Source organism: Loxodonta africana, chromosome 15, assembly GCF_030014295.1.
Source record: "Loxodonta africana isolate mLoxAfr1 chromosome 15, mLoxAfr1.hap2, whole genome shotgun sequence".
Classification (NCBI taxonomy): Eukaryota; Metazoa; Chordata; class Mammalia; order Proboscidea; family Elephantidae; genus Loxodonta; species Loxodonta africana.
Window position 1 is genome coordinate 54,565,071 of NC_087356.1, and position 23,295 is coordinate 54,588,365.

The 23,295-nt window shown below is 40.7% G+C and overlaps 1 protein-coding gene across 6 annotated transcripts in view; it reads left to right on the forward strand.

The window, feature by feature from the left end:
* Window positions 1-14,847, forward strand: part of ZBTB44 (zinc finger and BTB domain containing 44) — an 81,401-nt gene extending 66,554 nt beyond the window's left edge. For 3 of the 6 annotated variants that reach the window (XM_003417469.4, XM_064268853.1, XM_064268852.1), the window contains 4 exons: window positions 1,973-2,057; window positions 4,420-4,583; window positions 5,883-6,183; window positions 7,619-14,847. In XM_003417469.4, coding sequence (XP_003417517.1) covers window positions 1,973-2,057; window positions 4,420-4,583; window positions 5,883-6,183; window positions 7,619-7,901 — 833 coding nt within the window. In that variant the 3' untranslated portion in view covers window positions 7,902-14,847. The remainder of the gene's footprint in view (window positions 1-1,972; window positions 2,058-4,419; window positions 4,584-5,882; window positions 6,184-7,618) is intronic. The other 3 variants (XM_023557048.2, XM_010597120.3, XM_010597121.3) reach the window with 3 other exon arrangements.
* Window positions 14,848-23,295: the final 8,448 nt, after the last annotated feature.

The following is a 23,295-nucleotide window of genomic DNA, read 5'->3' on the forward strand; positions in this document are numbered from 1 at the left end:
GAGAGCCTGGCAACAGACGTGTACGTTCATGTTCACTTGATGCATGACACAGGTGACACGGCAGAGGAGAGGAGAAAAGACAGACATTTCAATAAATGGGTCTGCTGGGTCACAGAGTCATTTCCAGATGGATTAAAGAAAAGGCCTAAATGTAAAAGGCAAAATATAAATCTTCCATCAGATAAATGTAGAATATGGAAAGGTTTTAAAAACAAGACCAAAAATTAGTATCCATAGTGGAAATGATTCGAAACTTCAATTAAATTTTAAAACTTGTGGTTATCAAACCATAAAATAGGGTGAAAGATATGTTTATCACATGAATATGAAAAGAACTCTTAAAATGAAAGGGCAGACAACCGAATAGCAAAAGACTTGGAACAGGCATTTCACAAAAGAGGATATAGTACCGTCACTTTTGAAAAAAGTATTTTCTAGTAAAGTTGAAGAATTGCATATCCTGTGACCTGGCAGCTCCACTCCTAAGTGTATAATGTGGGAACAGTGTGCAGATGAGCGTTAAGTTACTTGTACAAGAATATATACAGCGGCATTGTTCATAGTAGCCTGAAACTGAAAACAGCTTAGATGTCCATCTAGAGTAAAATGGGTAGATTGTGACTGTTATACAACAGTGAAATGAACAGACTTCAGCTCCCTGTAACGACATGGAGGAGTCCACAGTGTTGAAGCAAGGCACAAGAAAACATGCAGTATGACTTGATTAAAGTTTAGAACCAGATGACAGTAGACTGTTTTTTTGGCAGGGGTCAGCAAACTTTTAAGGGCCAGGTGGTATATTAGGATTAATGACCAAGTGGTCTCTTCATTCACAGCTACTCGGTTGTGCGTTTATCATCACAGCAGCCCTAGACAGTGCTTGGCTGTGTCCCACAAACATCATGCCCTGGCTTATGCGTACATGTATTTGAAGTAAAGCTATTTTTGAAGAAATGATAACCATAAAAGACAGGGTGATAGTTATCTCTTAGAGGAAGGGAGGGGCTCGTGATCAGGAAAGGGAAAGTGGAGCTGTCTAGGATGCTGGCAATGTTGTCTTTCTTGACTTGTGGGGAGGTTGCACAGGTATTTGCTTTATAACACAAACTACGTAAAAGTTGTATATTTCACAATAAAATAAGGTTAAAAATAAATATTGATACCTTAAAAAGTTGCTATATTATTTAATTTTATATGAATTTTTGTACAGTTTGTAATTGCTCTGCTCGTTTTCTGAAAAAAAGAATTTAAGTAGCAATGTAAGAATCTTTGTAAATCACAAAGTAGAAGACTAAAACACTACACAACTGTCAGGGATTGAATTATCTCCCCCGAAAAATGTGTGTACAGCTTGGTTAGGCCATGGTTCCCATTATTGTGTGGTTGTCCTCCATTTTGTGTTTGTAATTTTACGTTAAGAGGACTAGGGTGGGATTGTAACACTACCCACACTCAGGTCACCTCCCTGATCCAAGGTAAAGGGAGTTTCCCTGGGGTGTGGCCTGCACCACCTTTTATCTCTCAAGAGATACAAGGAAAGGGAAGGAAGCAGAGAGTTGGGGACCTCATACCACCAAGAAAGAAGCACCTGGAGCAGAGTGCGTCTTTTAGACCTGGGATTCCTGCACAGAGAAGCCCCTAGTCCAGGGGAAGATTGACAAGAAAGACCTTCCTCCAGAGACAGCAGAAAGAAAGCCTTCCCCTGGAGCTGACACCCTGAATTTGAAGTTTTAGCCTACTTTACTTTGAGAAAATAAACTTCTCTTTGTTAAAACCATCCACTTGTGGTATTTCTGTTTCGGCAGCTCTAGATGACTAAAACACAACATTATTACTTTTGGTTAATAAATTCGGGATATATGCATTGGATAGATAGGATGTGTTAGAGGCGTGGAGATGGATTTTGCAGTTAATTCCTTGGCCTTTATATACACCAAAGTATTGACAACTGTCCTCTTTGTTTGATTTACAGGTTCAGTAGATGAAGGTGTCACCGAGGGGCTGCCTACACTTCAGAGCACTTCTAGCACTAATGCCCATGCGGATGATGATGATCGGTCAGTACTGACATAGTATATCATATTCTTGTCAGAGTTGTGCTTACAACTTTAAATTCAGGCTTTTATCTGGGAATTATATAAGACTTTTGTCTGTTGGAACCTCACTAAAGTATATTTTTCAACGTAATTAGGTAGTATTACATTATAAATTAGACTGCCTATAGAAGTTTTTTTGGCATTTCCAAAACTTCTGAATCGTATGGCTTTGAGTAGTATCTCTATCGGGTCAGCAGACTACAAACCACAGACCAATCCCAGCCTACCACCTCTATTTGTAAATAGTTTTATTGGAACACAGCCACACACATTTGTTTGTGTATTACCTGTGAGTGCTTTTGCACTACTTTGGCAGAGTTCAGTGGTTGCAACAGAGACTGTATGACCCGCAAAACCAAAAATAGTTACTATCCATCCTGCTACAGAAAATCTTTGGTGACCTGTGATCTGTATACACTTGGGAATACCAGTCATCATCTCCAGCACTAGCACCCCCTGCTTGATATTTCCACATAGGTATACAAGGGGCATTTCACACTTAACATGGCCAAAACAGAACTCTTGATTTCTAACTCTCCTTCCAAATCTTGCTCTTCCAGTCTTTCCCATTTCAGTAAACAGCATCGTTATCCACCCAATTTCTCAAGCAACATTTCTAGGAATTATTCTTGATCCTTCTTTCCCTCAGCACTCCTCGTTCTGCCTTCCCATATTTAATCCTTCAGCAAGGACTGCTGGCTCTCCCTCCAGAGCATATCCCTAACCTCTCCACTTTCCCTCCATCTCTGCTACAACCGCCCTAGTCCACGTCACCACCTTTTTTTGTCTTGACTATTGGAAGAGCCTCGAAACTGACCTCTGATTTCATTCTTCCTCTACTGCAATCTGTTCCCCACACAGCAGCCAAAATGATGATGATGCTGTTTCTGATACAGTCAGAGTATGTCACTGTTCTAAGTAGTGGATGCTTAAATTCTTCAATACATTTCCTTCATATGCCTTTTAAAAGCCCCATATGATATGACTTCTCTTGATGCCCTTCCAGCCATTCTCCCTCTTGCATATAACCGTCTAGCCACGTTGACCTTCCAGTTGTGGTACGTTCTAGATTTGTTCCTTCTGGGGGCATTTGTGCTGCTTTCCCCCTAATCTTCACATTGTTGGCTCCTTCTTGACTTTCAGATCACAGCTCTAAGTATCAGCTTCTCAGCCTTTCCTGACCACCAGTACAAAGCAGCACCCAGTCACTATTGCAGCACCCTATTTTAATTCTCGGCTTTAATAATTATCTTGATTATCATGTTTCCCACCGCTGAATATAAACTCCAGTAAATGATTGAACAACTCCACATAGAGAACCCAAGACATACCTAAAAACTGTATTTATTGAAAACCAAAGGCTTCAAAGGACTCAAAGTTTATTGTTCGTGATTAGCTGACCATGGTAAAGCAGAAACGTGCCTGGATTTCCTTAATTTCAAACATTGATTAAATCATCTGTACTGGATGCTATTTTAAGTGATGGGACTATAGAGATGAAGTGAATAGTCCTTGCCCTCAAGGAGCTCACACTGTTTTGGGGAAGGAAGAGAGGTGGAAGATAGACAAGTGAACAGTAAACCGGAGGGTTCTGTTGCTCTGCATAGGAAAGTACCTGCCTGAGTCACTTCCTGCAGGAGGTGAGACTTATATTTCAGAAAATGAGTAGGCACTATGTAGGTAAAGAAGGTAGGCAAGTAGAGGAAGTTAAAGGTACAACAGCACAGTATAGACAAATTATGGCACTTGGGAGGAAGGACTTGGAATAGGATCCATTTGGAAGCTTAACAGGAATGAGGCTGGAAAGGTAAATAGCCCAAATCAAGAGAACTCTTGTATGCATTGCAAAGGGGTTTAAACTCTCTTCTGAAGATAAAGGTGAGCTGTTGCAGGATTTTAAGCAGCTTTTTTTATATGACTTAATCAGAGAATCACTTGATACCATGTGAAGGAAATCCATGATGTGTGGTGCTAGAAGGAGTCACTAATTCAGGCTTGTATTGATGAAGACCTAAATTAAAGCAGGAAAGTAAGGATCAGAGAGGTTGTCTAAGGCTCTCTAAGGTAAAACCATTCGATACATTCTGTGGTCTTATGTCTAACATGCTGATGTAACACTGCAGAGCCTGTTGAACCTAAGATGCTGGACGTTTTGGACTATAACATTGCTTGTCATGTTTTAAGTGAAACTTAACCTAACAGTTAAACTGTTTCAACAAGGCTTTAAATCAGTTTTCCTTTTCTTATCTAAAGTTGACCTACAGAAATGTTTGTTCAGCTTTAAAGTCAGAGCCTGGTTGCCTTCTTTGGTTTGTTTTTTTAGATTGGAAAATGTTCAGTATCCCTACCAACTCTACATTGCTCCTTCCACCAGCAGTACAGAGCGACCAAGTCCAAACGGTCCAGATAGGCCTTTTCAGTGTCCAACTTGTGGGGTGCGATTCACCCGCATTCAGAACCTAAAACAGCACATGCTCATCCACTCAGGTAATGTCACCCTGCCTGTCATTGCATAGATGAGCTCTCTGAGACATTTTATTTTGAAATCCAGTTAAAATAGAAAATGGGTACTTTGATTTTTAAAAAATCTCTGGACAGTCAAGTGAGAACAGATGAGCTAAGTCTGTTACTGAAATGGTGCGGTATCTGAAAGTTATTTGCTTAATACGTCTGCCACATAATTTTCTGATCAAAACCTAATAGAGGTGTGTGTGTGTATGTGTTCGTGTAAGATGTAAGTAAATATGATATTGGATGTACTAGGTGTGTGAATGTACATGAGAGAGAAGCACGAAGACAGACGGTAAAGCACGTGGTTAAAAGGGACATGTGTGCGGCTGTTTAGTGTTTCTGGAATTTTGAAATCATTTCCAAATAAGTCTTTAAGAATTTAATAGTGGGTTAATTCTGTAATCCTAAATTTCTCTGTGCTCTGATTTTAGTGAGTTTTTTTTAGTATAAGAGAGATTTTAAATAAATGATAGGTAAAACAGATTTGAGACTTAAATTCAACACAATTCTAAGTTGTGTATTCCTCTTTGGGAGATGGGTCCAGTCATCCTTGTTCTAACACTAATTCCCTATGACTTTTTAAAGTTAAATTGCAGCTTTTGTTTTGAAGGGTATTTTTTTGTTAGAACTGTGATAATGAATTGGAGACCATTAACATCACTTTATAATTGACTTACTCATTTCTATATATTTTTCCTACCAGTATTACATTGTTGTTGTTGTTAGGTGCCGTCCAGTCAGTTCCGACTCATAGCGACCCTGTGCACAACAGAACTAAACACTGCCCAGTCCTGCGCCATCCTTAGAATCGTATTACATTAAGTACTAAAAAAGCCAGTGTGTCAGATGATGGGTCTATCATGATCATTGTGTTCAGAGATGTGAAAATTTTCCCTTTCCTTTTTTTTTCTTGTTTCTCTCTGAGAAAGGGAATGGAGAGTAGACACTGATGATTTTAACATCTTTTCAGTATAAACCTCACCACTTTAATGAAATAAAATAATAAATGCTGTTACATGGAGATTGGGGTCCTGTTTAAATACTGTGGTTAAAATGTTTTAAAGTCTGAAATAGATGACTTAGAGGAGTATTCAAAAATCAGCTCAAACATACATGACCTTTTCTTTTTACAGGTAATTTTTTGTCTATTCGACTTATCTGTTGCTACAAAATTTGTTAGAAAATTTATCCTGAAATTTTCAGAAATTTGTTAGGTTTATGACCTTGTACTTTATTTTGTTCTCATGTAGTATTTTGGTTATCTTTATTTTTTAGGAATTAAACCATTTCAGTGTGACCGCTGTGGGAAAAAGTTCACCAGGGCTTACTCGCTAAAGATGCATCGCCTGAAGCATGAAGGTAAACGCTGTTTCCGGTGCCAGATATGTAGTGCCACTTTCACTTCCTTCGGGGAATACAAACACCACATGAGGGTTTCCCGGCACATTATCCGCAAGCCTCGGATTTACGAGTGCAAAACATGTGGCGCCATGTTCACCAACTCTGGAAATTTAATCGTGCACCTGAGGAGTCTGAACCATGAAGCGTCAGAGCTAGCAAACTACTTCCAGAGCAGGTGAGGTGCACAACAAAAACCTGACCAGGAAAATGCTTTCTTAACTCTCTTTTCCTGCCTTTGGGTCTGGCAGCCTGCTGTGTTTTCTCTCAGGTTGCCAGCTGATTAATCACATGCATTTTAAATTCCCACTGTCCATACTCTGATCTTCTGATCTGATAAAATTTTGCTGAATCTTCTGAGTATATAAAATTATAAATATTTTTATAGTTGGTGTTAAAACTCTTTCCTACAGAACTAGACAACTTAACCTCTTGATACATATTTTTTAAAAAAATTTTTTAGATAATATAAGGTTAAAGTATCTCTGTAGTGAATTTTAAATAAATTTTATTGGAAAAGTTATCATGTCAGATAATAGATGCTTAGGGATGGATATTGAATTACTTCAGACTCTTTGGATGTTAAAAAAATTCTTGACCAGTTCTCATTTTTTTTTAATTCTATATAAAGGAAAAGGCATTTAGCAATAAGAATATGAAGGAGAAACTTCAACAGCAGCTATAATGGATATGATTGTTCTAGATCAAATAAAGTCTCCTTTTTTCTCTCAGTTTAGAGTTATATGCTTTTAATGTTAATAGTTTATAATAGGGTTATTTTTCTGATTTATAGAGACCTGGATTCTAGCTTGAGCTCTGCCACTAACTACTGTTAGTATTGAACATGTCACTTTACAGATGAGGCAGCTTGAAACTTAGAGAAAGTTTAGAAAACAGAAAAAGACAAAGAAGAAATTCATTTCTGATCTCAACTCTCACCACTATTTTTAAATTTATGGTGTGTTTTACTGTCCACATTTCCTGTGGGAAACAGTAAAGTATTACTTTTTTTTTTAAGTAATACTTTTTTGAGGACTAAATGTGTAATACCATCCTCACGGCATTCATTGTCAAATTCTGACTCAAAGATATTTTTATATACTGAATCTAAAAGGGTACACATAAGTCATTTTTACATTTCATACTTCATTTATGCACAAGGACTTATCTTCTTACCTAGTTTATATTTAGGAAGTAATACAAAACTAGGTTTATCTAGTGAGTTATCCAAGAAAAACTAAGCGTAAATTATGAAAATGGTCTTTGCTTGGGTGAGGATGCTAATTGCAGTTGCTTTATGTATATAGAAACTCATCTACATAGAATAGGTAAAGCGGTTCAGGTGTCCTGGGTGACACGGAAAGTGGTAACTAGTCTTACCTGTTGGTGGTAGGGAGAGTGGATACACTTTAGATGGATAGCTTTGGTTCCTATTTGCCAAAGTTTACAAGGTCAAGGTTCCTAAGTTGTAACCTTCATTAAAAAATCTTCATTCACGGATTGGTGAAATGAAGAATCCTAATCTTGTTTGTAAAATCACGTCTTTTTACTGTACCTTATCTATTGGTGTTTTGAAAATTAACTTTGTGTTTCATCCTTTGCCTCTTACCTAGTGATTTCCTAGTACCGGACTACTTAAACCAGGAGCAAGAAGAGACCCTTGTTCAGTATGATCTTGGAGAACACAGTTTTGAAAGCAACTCCTCTGTTCAAATGCCTGTCATTTCGCAGGTCTCCTCCACCCAGAATTGCGAGAGCACTTTTCCCTTGGGGTCTCTTGGTGGGCTGGCGGAAAAGGAGGACGACATGCCAGAGCAGCCAAAGAGCAGTGCCTGTGCTGAGGCAACCAGAGATGACCCCCCAAAATCAGAGCTGTCTTCTATAACTATTGAGTGATTTTGTGGTTTGGCTTCATTTTTTATTTTTGGAAAGTGCCTGTGCTTGGTCTTGTACCTTTAAAATTAACTTTTTGAACAAAGAAGCGTTTGGGAAAGAATTTTTCTTTTTACTTTGGAAGTCTTACAACTAAGATGTTTTATTCTTTATGACTGAGAGATTACTTCTTTAAATACACAATAATATGATGTTGAAACATAATAGAAACTAGGAGACTTAAGGAGAACCAACACTTAAAATATATGCCAGTTTCTTCTTCCATTGTAAAAAGGGGGCTAATAACAGAGATTAGATAAAGAAGCAGTCAGATGATTATTGACCTTCCTGAGAGGAAAGGGTATACCACAAACAAATCACTAAACAGACCTTGACAAATGGCCTGAGTAGATGTTGACTCCCACACTCAAGGACATTGTACAATATTTCGTTGAGCCTATTGTTTTTGGAAGTATTTATGGTATCGCTTTCTTAGAAATTATTAGGGTAAATACTTCTGAAATCCAACCTACTCTTTTTAAAGCTTTGTCATTATTATAATTTTCCATGGTAAGAAATCGGTATTGGGATAGACATTCCTGGTACCTTTACAGTAGTACCACTCACCCCTCCAGATAATGGTTCTTCTATGAGAGAAGGCAAGGAACCGTGATGGAGAATAGCCAGCTGTGCACGCAGAGAGCAGGCATGGGGACGTGCAGCGGGAAGTGTGTCAGTCCCAGCTTCACAGGAACTCCTTTTAGTGCTGTTTTTCTGACTAACATTGACATTTACCTGGTCTTTGAGTCATAATGCCTGGCTAATTATTAATTGCGCAGATCAGTTTTCCTCTTGCCCTATCAACCATGCTTTGTCTTGCATATTCTGATGTGCTACTATATAAAAGAAAAGTATTGGAGATAGTCTATATTTTATATATAGGTTTATATATTGTGGGGGATGTTTTTATTGTGCTCTTTTGGACAAAATAATTTTCTGTTAATTAGGGCAACATTCTTAACCCAACCAAGATCGTTTACAAAAAGCCCATACGACAGTGATACATTGTCCTTGCTCAAAAATATTTTTAGGCATTGCCAGGTTTATTAGAGACAGTTCTTATACTTACTCATACAGTGTAAGCAATAATGTAAAAGATAAAGAAAAGCTATACAATTACTATGATTCATAAGTCTATTGGGGGAAAAAAAAGAGTGAGAATTGTTACGATTAAAGAAAAACTAAAAACCTTGCTGCCAAAGAGTGCAGCTTCCTGGTTTATAGTTGATATTTATGTGATGCTCTTGACTGGAGTGTATTTTTCACTTGATGCCATTAAGCATCACTAACTTGGTCCTGAATATTCTCAAGTCCATGAATAATGAACTTTTTGAGTAACTTTTTTTCTGTGTATATACCCAAAGTTAAATAATGATGAAAGCACCTGATTGGATTATAAACAAATATAATCCCTTAGTCAAAACCCGAGATCTAAATTTTGTTCAGGTGCTAGACCTTAATAATAAAATATATTTTTAAAAATTATAATGTGATTTGTTTCGTTTTTTTAATTGGCTAATTCTATATTTAATATTTTTCCCCCACAAAATTAATGGAAGGGAAAGTATGGTAAACTCATCAAAATCTCTTTAGGCTAAGATTCTCTCTTCCCATATCCTGCTGTCCTTAACTTGTTTCCAGCTCCTTACCTTACTCCTGAACCTGTTGTTTCCCCCTTTGCTTCCAAACACAGGTGTATTACATGTTAACACTTCAGGGAAATCAAGGTTTTGATGGGCTCATATACAGGCTACCAGTCAGCTTCCGTTATTTACGCTTCTTAACTAATAGGGTTGAATTACTCTCTGCAGCAGACTGTGATACTTACCGTAGTATTGCGATGTCTCAACTGGAAAAGGCAGGAATTTTTATTTTTAATATCCTGTCCTTTGAAAATTGTTATGCCTACCAGTAGATAAATCCTAAAGTTAGTTTTTAAATCTTTCATTGCCAAGACAGAGAATAGGTAAAATTTTGACCAAGAATTGTTCTAAGTTCCAAGAGTTATTAAAAAAAAAAAAAGGGAAGAAAATAGAGTTTAAAAAAAAAATCCGAATGTAAGTATCATTTGGGGTTGTGTACATCCCTTATCCCGAGTGCTCTGCCCTATGAGAGCCCTGCACAGTTGGGGCAGCTTTAAGGCCTTCTGCCTGTGTTCTCAGAGTGGAGGATTACCAAGACTGGCTGTTTTTTCCCAAATGGAAATTATAGATTCTCATTGCACAGATTTCCAAGTTGTATGGCGAATTTGAATATACTGTGAAAATGGATACCTGGTTTGTTGTCTACTGCCTGGTCTTATCAGTACAAGGAATTAACTAACTAGTATTAACAAAATGACACAAAGGCCTTTTTTTTTTTGCTTTTTCAGTGAGGTTCTGCATTTTTGGTGGGGCGTGCTTTTAAGGTACTTGACTTGTGGGTCTGTTTTATGAAACTAAGCATAAGGGGTTAATTGGAGATAGTATTTAATTAGATTGATTTAAAATTTGTCTAAGAGAGCGCAGCCTGGATGTGTAATTCTTACCAGAACATAAGGAGACTTTCCAAAGAGGTGAAATCCCCAACCAGCAGAGATTATTGGTGTAACAAAATGTTAAAATATTTCACTTTAGAATATTTAAGCGTAGCTGTCTTTCTTAAGGCCTAAGAGGGTAACTTTGTGATATTTAAAGGGCTTGAATTTTAGGATGCAGGAGAAATTACCTTTTTAAAATTAAGCATTTTGTATAAGAAAAGCTTTTATTTTCAGTTTTTATCAAATAAGTGTGATATACTTTAGAAATGAATAGAGATGTTATCCCTGAGGCTGGATGCAGCTTCTGCCGTTGCCGTTTGCATTTTTAAAGGTGTGTTCTACTAACTGTCTAGTGTGGAAACAAAGGGATTAATAGGTTTTGGGGGTTTTTTTTGTTTGTTTTTTACATTTTGAGTTTTCTATAAATGGATGCAGATGGAGGTTATCACCCACAAATAATATTCAGATGAATTTTTCATAATTTGAATTTCCAGTAATTTTCTTATTTTTTATTTCAAGTAATTAGTTATATATTGCTAGCTTTTAAAGTTATCAGTTCAGTACTAAAATATTTAAATGATCTCATTGAGCCAACCGTGCTGGTTTTACAGTAATTTGGTTCCATGTTATGACATGTGCCCTTTGGTATTTAAAACAAGCAAAAAAACTTCATTTTGTTAAAATTATTTTACCAAATGGAATGGACTAGTCAGCACTCCCTATGTTCTTATGCTGGCAACTCAGTTACATCTTAACTACCGAGCCAGATCCCCTGGGAGCTGGGCGCTTCTGGAAACTCAGTTAAATCTTTTAGTCTTTTCTCTCATTATTTTATTCCCTCACTTATCTTAATCTAAACATTGGCCAGTTGTCTATTTTTATTGGCTCTCATTTTGAAGATTCTCAGATGTGTCTTCATCTCTTGTAGCTTTTTAGTCCCTGAAAAATAATAATACAGTGTCCATTCTCTACTAGTACACCACACAGAAGTGATGCTTATTTTCTGAGCGAACAGTCCCAAGTGTTTAACATTTTAACTGAAAGGAGTTTGAAATTTGAGAAATTAATGAACAAGATAATTGGAAACTTTTTTGTGTGGCACTTTTCTTTCCACTCAGTTACAGATGTGAAGTTGTAACTCTGAAATATACACCCAACTGAGGAAGAAGAAATAATTTTCTAGATAGTGTTATTAATGGGGGGGAGAGGGGCCTAGTAAAATTGGCATTTGGAAGAAACAGACCCAGCGTTGCAAAAAAATAATAAATAATAAATGGGATTTTCACTGTAAATTATTGACAAAATGTTTATAATTAAATTTTGAGAGCTAGTGAGAGAAGAATGTATGAAACTAGATTTTGTTTTTCTCGAAGCAGTGGAACAGAGTTAGAAAAGCCTCTGATGTAAACACATCTATGAGGACTATTATAGCTAAGCATACGCCAGAGCCTTTAAGCTAAAATCATCAAATTTTAAGTTATTTCTTATTTTGTCTACACCCTTTTTTCTCTTTTCATATCATTTTTGCTTCGTGGAATGTGATGACATAGGATATTTTTATTTGGAATGTCCTCAGCAGGATGAATTTGCCAGGAGCAGTAATGGTTTGGATTAAACAATAAATTGGAATTGAACCAGTTTCCAGGTTGAGCTAAGCCACGTTCACTCTGTGGCTGTTTCATTTTAGACTTTAAATATGTTGAGCTATTATCATTAAATTTATAAGGAATTAAACCTGTATCAGATTGTGAATGAAGACTCTCAGCACTAGTACCATCATTAATATACTTTTTCTTTTTTTTTATGATAGAAGAGTAACAATTTTACAAATGGTAACACACCAGAAATGCTAGGTGATATTATTGGAATGTCGGCTTGGCAGTGTCTTACAGATGAGACTGCCTTAAAACTTTTATGCTACTTACGTAAACTCTGTTTATAGATAGGATCCAGGCCAATTCCAGCTGATACCATGGTTCCTGTGTACTTAATAGTTTACAAAGAACTTAAGAGTTCAGACCACTGGTTGAGAAGGAAAAAATTTTTTTTTAACTGTCGGAATTTTTATTTCAGTTCGAAGTGCCTGTTTATAAAATCAAATCCTTCGATCATTGCCTGCCTTTAAATCAACTTACTCTGCTGGTTAAGCTTAAGGTCCTGGGCTCAGTTGTGATTATTTATTGATAAGATACCTGCTTGATAGTTTGGGGAGAGGGGGTGGGATACAGTGTCATGACTTAAATTGTCCTGGTTTTCCCAAATGCCAATCTAGCCATATCCAGATTTAATTATTGAATTAAAATACTAATTTTATTATTCAAGTTTAAAAGCATCATGTAAACAAATGTTCAGGTTACCAAAGTACGTCGCCTGCTGCTGAGGAAGGACAATCTTCCCTGCCTTGGGAGAGACCCCATCCCCTCCTCTGAAGGCACATTGTTTCCCTTGGTGGTGGTGGAAGCTGTTCCCATTGCAAGGTGGGAAACCTAGCCTTTCATGCACTTCCTGGAGACACCTGTTTTCTAGAGAGAAACTTTTTTATGATTAGGTAATGAGTGTTTTCCCTAGCGGTTTCTTAAATTTATCAGTCTAATTCTCCAGCTGACCTGTGCTACGTAAAGGCTCTCACACTGAGAGTAGTCCATGCAGTTTCTGAGAGTTGCACTGCTTTTCATCCTTCAGGCCCTGATGTGAATGACATCAGGTATTTGGAAGGTAGGATCATAAACTATTCATTTTCTTCCTTGTCCAAAGTGGTGGCTTCTAATGCTTATATTTCAAGGTATTTTTTTAAAAAATCAACAGACTCTATTAGAGTAAAATTTGGTTTTGATCCAAGTTCCCAGCGATGTGTTTACTTTTTCTGTAGTTACTGGTGCCTCCTGCTGCATCAGACGGAGATTGCCTGCCTCTTTGTAGGGCTCCCTGTGGCACCTTATACCAACTGGGAGGATAGTATCTGGCTATCTGTGCCTCTACTGTCTTTTCAAAAGCCATTTTATAAAAATCCTAGGTAGCCTATTTTAATATTTAAATATATATATATTTGTGAAAGATACTTTTAGAACAGACTTTTTTTTTTTAACATTAAAATTTCCATATTCCCATTTTTAAGAGTGAATTTAAACTTTCCAAGATTAGTAATTGTCTTTTTCCAGAGCAGGATAATGAGAAAGTCAGATTGAGGTAACAGACCGTAATTCAGTGATAAATTCATGTTTGGTTTTAGGAGACAGATAAGAAGGAAAAAATTGTTTTGATGTAACAGACATGAATGTTGAGATAAAATTGTGCTTTTGCTTTTGTGATTTCATATTTGCTGCTGTAGTAGCTCAGCGGTTTACAGGGCTAACATAGAAATCTGGCTCCATTTAAAAACCGAAGAGCTTTCTAGTGCAGCCAGCCTAGGAGGAAACTGTATGCCAGTCTTCAGATGAGTGATTGATTGCTCTGTCTAGCTGATGCATGCTTTAATGTTTTGCCTATAACCTGGCACCATGGAAGTTTGGGGGAACTTTCTTACCCTGCCAGTTAGGACATCATGAATCTTTTTGGGCGTTGGCATTTTGTGAAACCCTCGAAGGAGGGTAATGAGATGGGGAATGTGAATTAAATTATGTAGATGGGTGTTTTCATGTCTTCTACCCCTCTCCTAGAACCAGTACAACTTACTGTGCCAGTCCCCAACCCATCAGCTTTGTATCCAGTTGTCATCTCATTCAAGTATGGCTTTATCTGGTGACAGTGGCCATAGCTAAGTTACTTGGCATGTTTGACTTTCAACAATAACAAAAATGGTTTTGGATTTTGGTTCTTTTGGTCGTTTGTTTCTTAGAAATGTATACAATGTCAGAACTTCACATTTTATATACAAGTATCTGGCTATTAGTATTTTACAGGAACCATAGTGGTGACTACATATATATATATATATATATATTTTTTGGTGACTTTTTTGTAAACTAAGTGCCGTTTCAACGTTACAATCATTTTTAGAGTTACTGTAATCAATGTGAATATCACGTTTTTTGAAATCTGTTCTGAGCCTATAGTGTTTGCTTTGTGAACATGTGTGTATTGTATATATTCTGTATAGTTATATTGTACTGAACTATTAGCCTGTTTGATATAAGGAAAGTATGTATTGAGTACCTTTTTGCTAGCCTGGTTGTTTAATCTTTTTAAAAAAGGTTTAAACTTTTTTTCAAAAAAAATCTTAAAATTGGCCTTTATTACATGGTCAAAAGTAAAGTTGCAGTTAGAAAGGGGATGGGCAGTGGGGAAAAAAAAAAACTAGTTTTGAGTGTCTTTGGATAGAAACATGAGACTAAGGGGTTTTGTTTTGTTTTGTTTCCTCATTAAAAGATCTTATTAATGCTTCATGGCGTAAAATGTCCTGCTGTTCTTATTGTTGGCTGGAAGGAAGACTGGTGTTGATTGAGATCAAGTGTTTGAGAAAAGCCATCCCAGTAACTCATTACTTAAATAAACATTTATTGAGTGTCTGTAAAATAGAGAGCTTTACACTCTTCAACATAGGTCAGCTTCCTGGACAAGTTAGAAAAGAACTATAAGTGCAGAGTTTCACAAACCCAACCCCCAAGATTGGAAGGGATGTAAGGAGGCTAGTAAAGAAAGTCACCAAATCCTAGAGCTGTGGAGCCAGGTTCCTGGGCAAAGCTGCTTCCTGGTTGGCGGGTTGCATCTATAGAAGTTGCTCTGATTCTTTCTGAAGTCATACTTTGAGTAGAGGCCTGTTGGGGCCATTTCAGTGACAGAAGCAGTGAGTAGTAAAATGGGTACTTGAGGGGAAAAGACGGCTCATTTGCATAGGTAACGTGACAGTGAGGGCAGAAAGGAAGGGCTTTCTTACTTCAGATTCAGCATGATGAGGATTTTGACAATAACTGGTATATAGAGTGGGAATAACAGGCAAAGAAAATTACTTCATTGACTACAAGCTACCAAGATCACTTTAGAATTAAGTTCAGAAAAGAGGGTAAATTGTCTTTCAGTGTGTTTGTTGAGTGTTTTTAATGACAGTATTACCAAAACCATTGAAGGTCAGCAAATTGTGTTGGGTACCTCAGTACCCTCAGCTGCAGATCAAGTATATAAAACAGAATGTAGAATTTAATTATATTCCACAGTTTGGTTTGATATGAATGTTGTACCAAAAATACTTTCAGAGATTGACACTGAAAGTAATAACCAAAGTAGTATATCTCCTCAACTAAGAGAGTTCAGAGTAATAGTTTGGGACTTTCTCTCTTTTAACAGGAATAAGTTTGTCCTAAATACTGAAGAAATTAACAAAATAAAATCTATAAGGCATATTAAGAATTTAAGGGGATGTAAAAATGACATGGGGGTGGTGTCTGACCTAACTTCACAAGGGGGGAGGAGAATCAAGATAACAGCCCAGGGCTGATTCCTGTGAGGCAGAGGCCAGGCATGCCTCCTCCCTCCAACCCTTTTACCAATTCTGACACCAACTGTCCCTCCCATGGCACTCTGTACTTCTCACCTGGGTTTGATAATTCATTGCAATGGCCCCACAGAACTCAGACAGTAGTCACAGTTATGGAGTTTATTAGGGAAGTAACAGGTTGCAATTCAAGAGCACTCAGGAATACAGTTCTTCCATCAGGACAGCCACTTCCCACCCATGGCACACCTCTCTGGCCCTCTGCCTCTGCCCTGGTCAGGAAAGTGTTTGAAAGCTCTTTTAGCTCTGCTGATAAGTGCCCAGAGGCAGCCTACTCCCAGAAGCACCTAACTCCACCAGTAAGTCTTGGCCGGAAGGTGCTCAGCTCTAGCTCCCTGGATAAGCAAACTTGGCTCCGCCAAGTGCCTGGAGGCACCCTACTCCTCCAGCAAGCCTCCTGCACATAGGCACTCAGCTTTCTCCCACCGTGGGCCAAAGCCCACCATGCCGTCTCTTCTGGCGCTCCATGTCTTGGCCGCCGCTTCTCACCGTCTTCAGTGTTGTAGTCCTCTCTCTCTCTCTCATATATCTATATACACCTATGCTTCGCTGGTTTTGCCTCTGTAGAGAGCCTAGCCTAAGACATTTAGTACCAAGAGTGGTTCAAGAGAAAATTGTAGGAATGAGTTTTCTGCATTAGTTCTCAAGCCTGGTTAGTCGTAAAGATGTTGATGACTCTGCTTCCGGTAACAACAACATGGGAGGATCTGAGTATGTGATAACTTTTGTCCCGGAGCAGAATTCTGTACTGAATGCAAATGAATCTACTTATAAAATTAGTGAAAAATCCTCTCCATTATTATAAATGCTAGTACTTTTTGCAGTGTGGTCTTTAAAAACCCAGGGAGTTAGCAGGAAGAGTGATAACACATGTGTGATCCACACAGTTGGTGCCCTTTCTCCCATGACAGCAAGATGTTCAGATGCACTGTAAAAGCTCCAGGCAGCCTCAGGGCTGGCATATCAGATATCTTGGATTAGCAGAGTCTGTATCTGTGTGGACAAACATTAATTGGAAGAGAAGCCATATCCTTTAGGAGAGTAAGATGTGGATTGGTCCTTTTTTTTTTTTTTTTTTCTTCTCATCTAGTTAAAACCTCCACTGAGCTGTCTTTTTCACCCCTGTTGGTAACATTTTCCCTCATTTCTCCATCCTTGCTGCTACTAGCTGAATTCAAGATTCCTAACTGCTATTCCCCCTCTCCAGTCTGGTCCCCTTCCAGTCCATCCTCCACGTTGCTACTAGAGTAGCCTTTCTAGCCATGTCATGGCTCTACTGAGAATCTCCCGCCTCTATCTCCCTTGCATAGTCTTCCCAGCCTGCTTTGCCTTACGGGTGGACTTTGAAGACACAGGTCAGGCTTTACCCCTAGGAATCCGTCTGCATCCCTCTCCACCCCCTCACCTACCTCCAGTTTGAAGTCAAGAGTTCTTCCTGTTTACTGTCCTAGCAGATTTTGTTTACTCCGCCAAAGCACTTCTCATTCGCACTGTCTGGTAAATCTTCCTTACGGGGCGGATGGGAGGATTAAATCTATGTAAAGTGCTTAGAATAGCACCTAGGGTATAATAATCACTCTAAGTCTTGTGTGTTGTTACTAGTGTGTGTCCCTCGCCTGACTGAATTCTTTGAGTCAGGAACCCCATTATTGTGTGCCCCTGTCATTAGCACAGTACCTGACACATAGTAGCTCTCAAAACCTGTTGAACAAAATAAATGAATGTTGCCCAGAAATGGTTGCAAGCTCGGTTTACCAGAATACCGCCAAGGAACCAAACCAAACCCATGGTTGTCTAGTTGGGTCTGACTCATAGCGACCCTGTAGGACAGAGTAGAACTGCCTGATAGAGTTTCCAAGGCTGTAATCTTGACAGAAGCAGACTGCTATGTTCTTCTCCCTCGGAGCGGCTAATGGGTTCGAACCGCTGACCCTTCAGTTAGCAGCTGAGTGCTTAACCACTGTGCCACCAGGGCTCCTACCAGAATGCCCAGGGTATGCTTAATGAGAGAACTCGTAGGATGGAACACTTAGTGTTATTTTCATCGTATACACTGATGGTTTGTGTTGACTCTTACTTCACCGTATTTATCAGAATCGTACTCGTCTTTAAATGAGGGCTGAAATAGAAGGCTGTGTGGAGCCGTGAATGAATATTAACCTAAATCCAATCCTCAGAACAACTGCTGTCAGCCAGGCCCAAATCCCCCCCAGCTGTCGTACAGAACACTGTATCTGCCGTTTTTGTCTTCGTAGAGTTTACTTACCCATCAAGTCTGTGCTTAAAGATTGGCCTCTTCAGGGAGCTTTCCTGCCCAAGGTTAGGATGCCCTATTATTACCATGATAGTTAGCTGAAATCAGTTGGACTAAACCTCATTAGGGTAAGTTCCATTAGGACAGAGGCCATATTTGTCTCTGTACAAAGTACCAAAGTGGCCCCAGCCCCAGGGTTGGTTGAGGGAATGAAAGCTCTGACCTCAAGAAGCTTATGGTCTCTGAAGAAAAAGAACTATAGAAGTAAAACTGATAGAAATGACTGAGCCATGAGAGGAACACCAAAGAGTGAAAGAGAGACCTGGCCAGAGGCTCAGGAAAGGCAACATGGAGGAGGTACCACCTGAGCCGGACCTTCCCTGAACAAAATTACAGGATTCGTGTAGGCAGAATTGCAGGAGAGGGAGGCCTCTCCAGGAAACAGCTCAGAGCCTAAGAGATGGAGTGTTCAAGGAATGCGCATTACAGAATCCCTGACAGGGAAGAGTGGGAAAAATCTCACCAAGGAGAGTGGGTCCAGATTAGGCAAGGCCTTAAGAACTTGAACTGGTAGGCCCTGCAAACATTTTCTGGCAGAGGGACAACATGATCCAGAGTTTACCCGAGAAAGACTGAGAAGGAGCATAAAGTAGATTCTCAGGGACACCCACAGACTTAAGCCGAGGTCAGTTAGCAGTTACTTCAGTACTTCACAAAGAGCCCAAAAGAAGGAGCGGGGCTAGAGATGAGGGGTATGTGGACTGGTAACATCAAGGCGGAAATGAGCAGTGGGCTGGGAAGGGGTTTTGGAGACAGGTGGGCTTGTGCTCTGAACAGTGAGAGTACTTGCTGTATTCCAAGCTCTATCAAGGCTATTTATTTGACCTCGGCCATTTCTTAAGCACCCTGCCTTTGCTTTTGAGGGAACGCATTCTATTTCTACAGAGAATGGAACAAAAAAGTTCTGAGCCAAGTTGGAGTTGATCTCAGAGTTAGGCTGAGGGGAGAGATTTTCACCCAGGACTAGTCTTGCAAATGCAGTTATTTAGGTTCCCTTTTCCTTCCTTCTCTCCATCACTTAAGAAAAAAACTCAGATTTGCTGCTTTCCTCTGTGGCCCTTTCTAGCAGAACTTGGCTTCCGTTAACCATGTTTGCTGGGTTGGAAGTTCCTGACTCTGCTGCCTGCAGTCGGCGCCTACCTGATGGTCTTTCCTACTGTCCTCAATAACAGGGAGGGACTACTGTGCCACGAATACAGCAGTGAACAGAACGACAAACATCTTACCCTCACGTAGGTGGTGTTCTCGTGGTGTTCTCGGCAGTGTAGGGTGGGAGGGAGTGACCAACAGTAAGCAGGAGAAATACACTATGTGAGATGGCAGCAAGTGCTGAGGAGACCACCACCACCAGGAAAGCCAGGAGTGGGCAGGTGAACAATTTTAGATAGGGTGGCCAAGGGGAGAAAGAGATGTTTACCTAACAATCAGGAGGTGAGGAGGAAAGCCACTGAAATACAGGCAAGAGTGCTCAGGCAAAGGGGCCTGCCTCGCCCAGATGTGTTCTGTTTTGGCCTCTGTGTGGAGGCACTGAAGCACCACAGGCCAAGCTGGAGAGGTCGGAAAGTGAACTCACGGAAACTCATGTTTCCAGGTGGGCGCTGTCTTTTCCTGGACAGACTCTGAGGAAGCCTGTTCCCCCAAGGAGCAGGTTCTCTAAATAGAGGCTCAGCACTGGCAGTAGTTGTAGTTTTAGTTCTTTTTTTAAACCAGCTGAGTTCATTCTCCATACCCAAGTGCTGGGCTTCTGTAAGAGTTGAAAACGCCATTAAGAAGACCTTTGCCTGCATAGGTACCCACACGTATCCCATCCTCCCAGGGAGCTGACCACATGTGTTGTCCCACATACATAAAACCCAGACGGGCACACACACGCACAAGGCCGTCACAGGCAGGTACTCTCTGTTCACCAGCAAAGATGAAGTGGCTTTTGTGTCAGACAGGTTTTCTTCTCCAAGAACTTCCTGACAGGTCAGGAGATGGGCAGGACTGCCCTGGAGAGTTTTCTTAGGTGCCCTTGAAGAGATGTAGCCCTCACGGACATCTCTGTGAAGAGAGATGTAAATGGAGGAAAGGTGCGCGTGCTGGAAACGAGCCCTGATTCGTCCACCAGTGCCTAACGTGTGCAGGTGCGCTGGTGCACAATTTCTGTCCAGGGCTGAGGTCGGTGGCCGCCTATGTATGTAGATGGGACACCTACTGCGTAAATGTAGGCTGTCAGACATGCCAGAGATTTCCATTTTGTCCTAAAAAGAAGCTTGTACAGATTACCTTTGAGGAAGAGTTGACTTTGCCTTGTACACTGAGTGTCCCAAAACACACACACACACACACTCATCTTTCAATGGAGAAGCTGAGGAAGGGGCAGCCTCTCATAGATGTCACTTTCACTAAGAGCCCCAATCCTCCTATGTCATTGGAATGCTACTGTAGCCAAAATTTGTCACCCCCTTCCAAGTGCCCACCTCCCAGGACTGCCGCCAGACCCTACTGGGCTGTAGGGCCCTGAGCCTCCACCCCTGAAGCACATGGGACCAAAAGCCCTAGCCCCCTGCCCACACAGGAGGGGTACCTTCGACACATTCTGTGAAAATGAATATGCTCCCAACTGAGCCTGCCACTGTCCTTGCTGTGGGCAGCTGGGCCCATTCTACAACCAACCAAGTTCTAGCCCCTGTCTTATTTGCCTTTGTTCACAGGCATCAGGTGTGGAAGAAGGTTTTTCTCCGGTTTGCTGATACTCTTTGCACCTGGATTCTTTCACGAAGAGCTGGTTTATTCCAGCTCCTCTGTGCATCAGTGGACTTTCCAGGTTCTCCCCCACCACAACGTGCAGGTTGGAGTAGGGGAGGAGTGGGTGAGCATTGCCAAGAGCAAAGGAAAAACTGAGCAGCTCAGATTTGCCCAGCAACCCCCAGTCTCCAATGGGAACCAGATACCTCGTCTGAAGCCAGTCAGCATAGCACAACACTCAGCACCTGAGTTTATTCTCCCTGGCTCACACATATCCCAAGAGGTCACCCTAAACCAAAAAGCAAACCAAGCCTGTTGCCAAGGAGTCAATTCTGACTCATAGCAACCCTATAGTATAGAGTAAAACCACCCCATAGGGTTTCCAAGGAACAGCTGGTGGGTTCGGACTGCCAACCTTTCAGTTGTGGTCAAGCTCTTAAGCCACTGTGCCACCAGGGCTCCCTTTTGGGTATGAAAGAAGTACTTGTATGGTGTGTTCAGTGTAGACATGGGGGTTTTGTCTTTGCTTCCCAGGAGTCATTACAGTGCAGGCCCATGAAGATGGAGGTACAAAATGTAAGAGGCTCCACTGATCCCGAGGAGACTGGAAGGTACCTGGGGAGACCAAGACTGAGTATAACATAGACTCTGTCTGAGGCAGGGTTCACCCAGGGTGACAGGGAACGTGGTAACAATATGTTCCCCTTTTCAGAGCCCAGAACTCATCTTTTAGGGACTGTATACTGACAGTTTTTAGGTAAACATTCCACTCTGCTCCCTGCCTTCTTGAGGTTCTTCCCTTCCATCCTGTGCTCGAGCACTGGATTGGGAGTCAGCACAGGAGCAAGGCCATTTCACTTCTCTGACCCTCGGCTTCCTCCGTAGTCCTTTTTGAGGATTAAGCTGTGCCCCCAGTGCCTAGAACAGGCCTGGCCCGTAGTAAGAAGTAAGTATCCTTTGGATTCATAAATCAGGAATGTAAATATAAAGCTGCTGAAAACGGGTCCACAATAACGGAAATGCGTTAATTAGGTTACAGTTGATTTAAAACCAACCAATAATAGGAGCCTCAATCCACTTCCTACCCCTGTCTTCACTTTAGATAGCGAAGCAGCACCTAATAGGGGCCGTTGTGGAGAAGCCGAGCTCTTGGGGGCTCCACGGTGCTCCACCCCACCGGGTCGGCTAACCTGGTCCCGGATGTGGGCATGACTGGAAAGCCAGGAGCGCATCAGAGAGGAGGGCCTGCAGAGTTAGCGTCCTTGAACCTTGGAGAGGAAGCGCTTTAGAGAGATCAATGTTTCCTGATACAGTGCATAGGACGAGGCCAAGCTCTGGGAAAGGCGGTGTCAGGCGCTGGACCCTTTGACCCATAAGGAGAGAGGAGGTTTCCTTCCTCATCGTAGTTACCATCTTCCCAAATTCCCTGTCCTTCCATAAAACTGCCCAGCCTAAAAATCTGCTAGACCCCACCCCTTTACGCTCTGCAAGGTCACGTAAATGAGGCCTGCTCTACAAGTAGATATTGGCCGCCAAGTTTAGGAGCTCAGGAAAGAAGTGTGGGACTTCCAAAGGCCCTCCAGCCTGTGCCGACCACAGCCGCAGTGCGCGCCGCTGCCTCCGGAGCTCACGCCATGGGGTGAGGCGCAGGGAAAGGGTGGCACGGCCCCTGCGAATCCTTCTTCACGAGGGCGTCTAAGCCTGCTGTTTCCACACATGGGGACACAGGTGTTGTACAACTATGCTTGGCCACGACTCCTCATAAATTGGTTGTTGTGGAGAGAGAACCTCCCCAAAACGTCTTTCTGGACCGACTGTGGCAGCTCGGGCACGGACAGTTCCGGAATGTAGTGTGTGGGCGCCCCCTACTGTCCTCACCTAGAGCCAACCCCAGGGCACGGGGTGAAAGAAGGCAAAATAATCATCTTTGTTGTAAGCCAAAATATGCTTTTAAAAATCAAATCAAAAGGCTATTTATTAAATAACACTAAGTTGAATACACTAAAAAGTAAATTGGCCAAGAGCCCGCTTGCAGTGAAGGTAGGCGAGGCAAGTGAGCTTACATGTGAAAACCCTGAGCTCCAAAGGACAGCATAAACTTTTGTGAGACCGTTTCCTCCCACTTAATTCTTCTTTTTCAAAATTATTTTAGCTATTCCTGTTCCTTTGCCTTTCCATATAGATTATAGAATAATCTTGTCCATATGTACAAAAAAAAACCCTTGCTAGGATTTTTGTAGGAAATGCCATCAATTTGGGGAGAAGTGATGTCTTTGCTGTGCTGAGTCTTGCAATCCATGAACACAGG